The following is an 888-nucleotide window of genomic DNA, read 5'->3' on the forward strand; positions in this document are numbered from 1 at the left end:
ATTTCTTTTCAGATGTATATTATTACTTTTTGAGTCGTTATTTGATCTCCTCAGAACATCATTCATAATTTTCCATGATTTTTTCATATCATGTTTGTTATTTTCTAGAATATTATGGAAATACTGTTTCTTTGCGTTGTTTTTTATTTTTTTATAAATTTTATTTGCAGATTTATAATTATTATTGTTTTCATCATTTGGGTTTTTAAGGAATTTTTTAAACAATCGATTTTTAGCTTTCAGTATCTTTTTATTTTCACTATTGAACCATGGCTTTTGTTTGCTGATCTTATTAATTTTATTATTACTTACTTGGCAGCATTTTATCATACAACATTTGAAAAGCTCGACAAATTTTACCCAAGCCATTTCGACATCCCAACAATCATATACGTCGGTCCAATCAATTTCACAAAGTCGTTTATTTAAGTTGCTGATTCGATTTGATGAGAACAAGAATTTTGTTGAAGGAACTACGATGAGTTTTTCTTTTTTTACTTGTTTGCTGAAAGAAATTTGTGTGAGGACCGGCAAATGATCAGACAAATCACAAGCCAACACTCCTTGCAAGCACACATTCAACGAGTCATCTACAAATATGTTGTCAATAACTGATTGTTTGTTTGCTGTTATTCTGGTGGGGAGATTTATTAATTTACAAAGACCGTGCAGATCCATGATTTGTTGCAGTTGGTTATTATTGCTGTTTATATCGTCAGTTAAGTTTATGTTGAAGTCTCCTGTGACCACGATGTGTTTATTTTTTTCATTTAAACGTGTCAGGACATCATCGATTGATTCGCAAAAAGTTCCAACAGAACACGAAGGTGGTCGGTAAGCAACAACAACAACAATGTTTTTAAACTGCGCTTTATTGGCAATCTCTAT

At 31.3% G+C, this 888-nt stretch overlaps 1 protein-coding gene across 1 annotated transcript in view; it reads left to right on the forward strand.

The window, feature by feature from the left end:
* Positions 1-751: 751 nt before the first annotated feature.
* HELRODRAFT_184315 (hypothetical protein) overlaps positions 752-888 on the forward strand; it is a gene marked incomplete at both ends in the record, with an annotated part of 6,437 nt that continues 6,300 nt past the window's right edge. Inside the window, one exon of the mRNA XM_009022176.1 lies at positions 752-834. Coding sequence (XP_009020424.1) covers positions 752-834 — 83 coding nt within the window. The remainder of the gene's footprint in view (positions 835-888) is intronic.

Source organism: Helobdella robusta (assembly GCF_000326865.2).
Source record: "Helobdella robusta unplaced genomic scaffold HELROscaffold_301, whole genome shotgun sequence".
NCBI lineage: Eukaryota > Metazoa > Annelida > Clitellata > Rhynchobdellida > Glossiphoniidae > Helobdella > Helobdella robusta.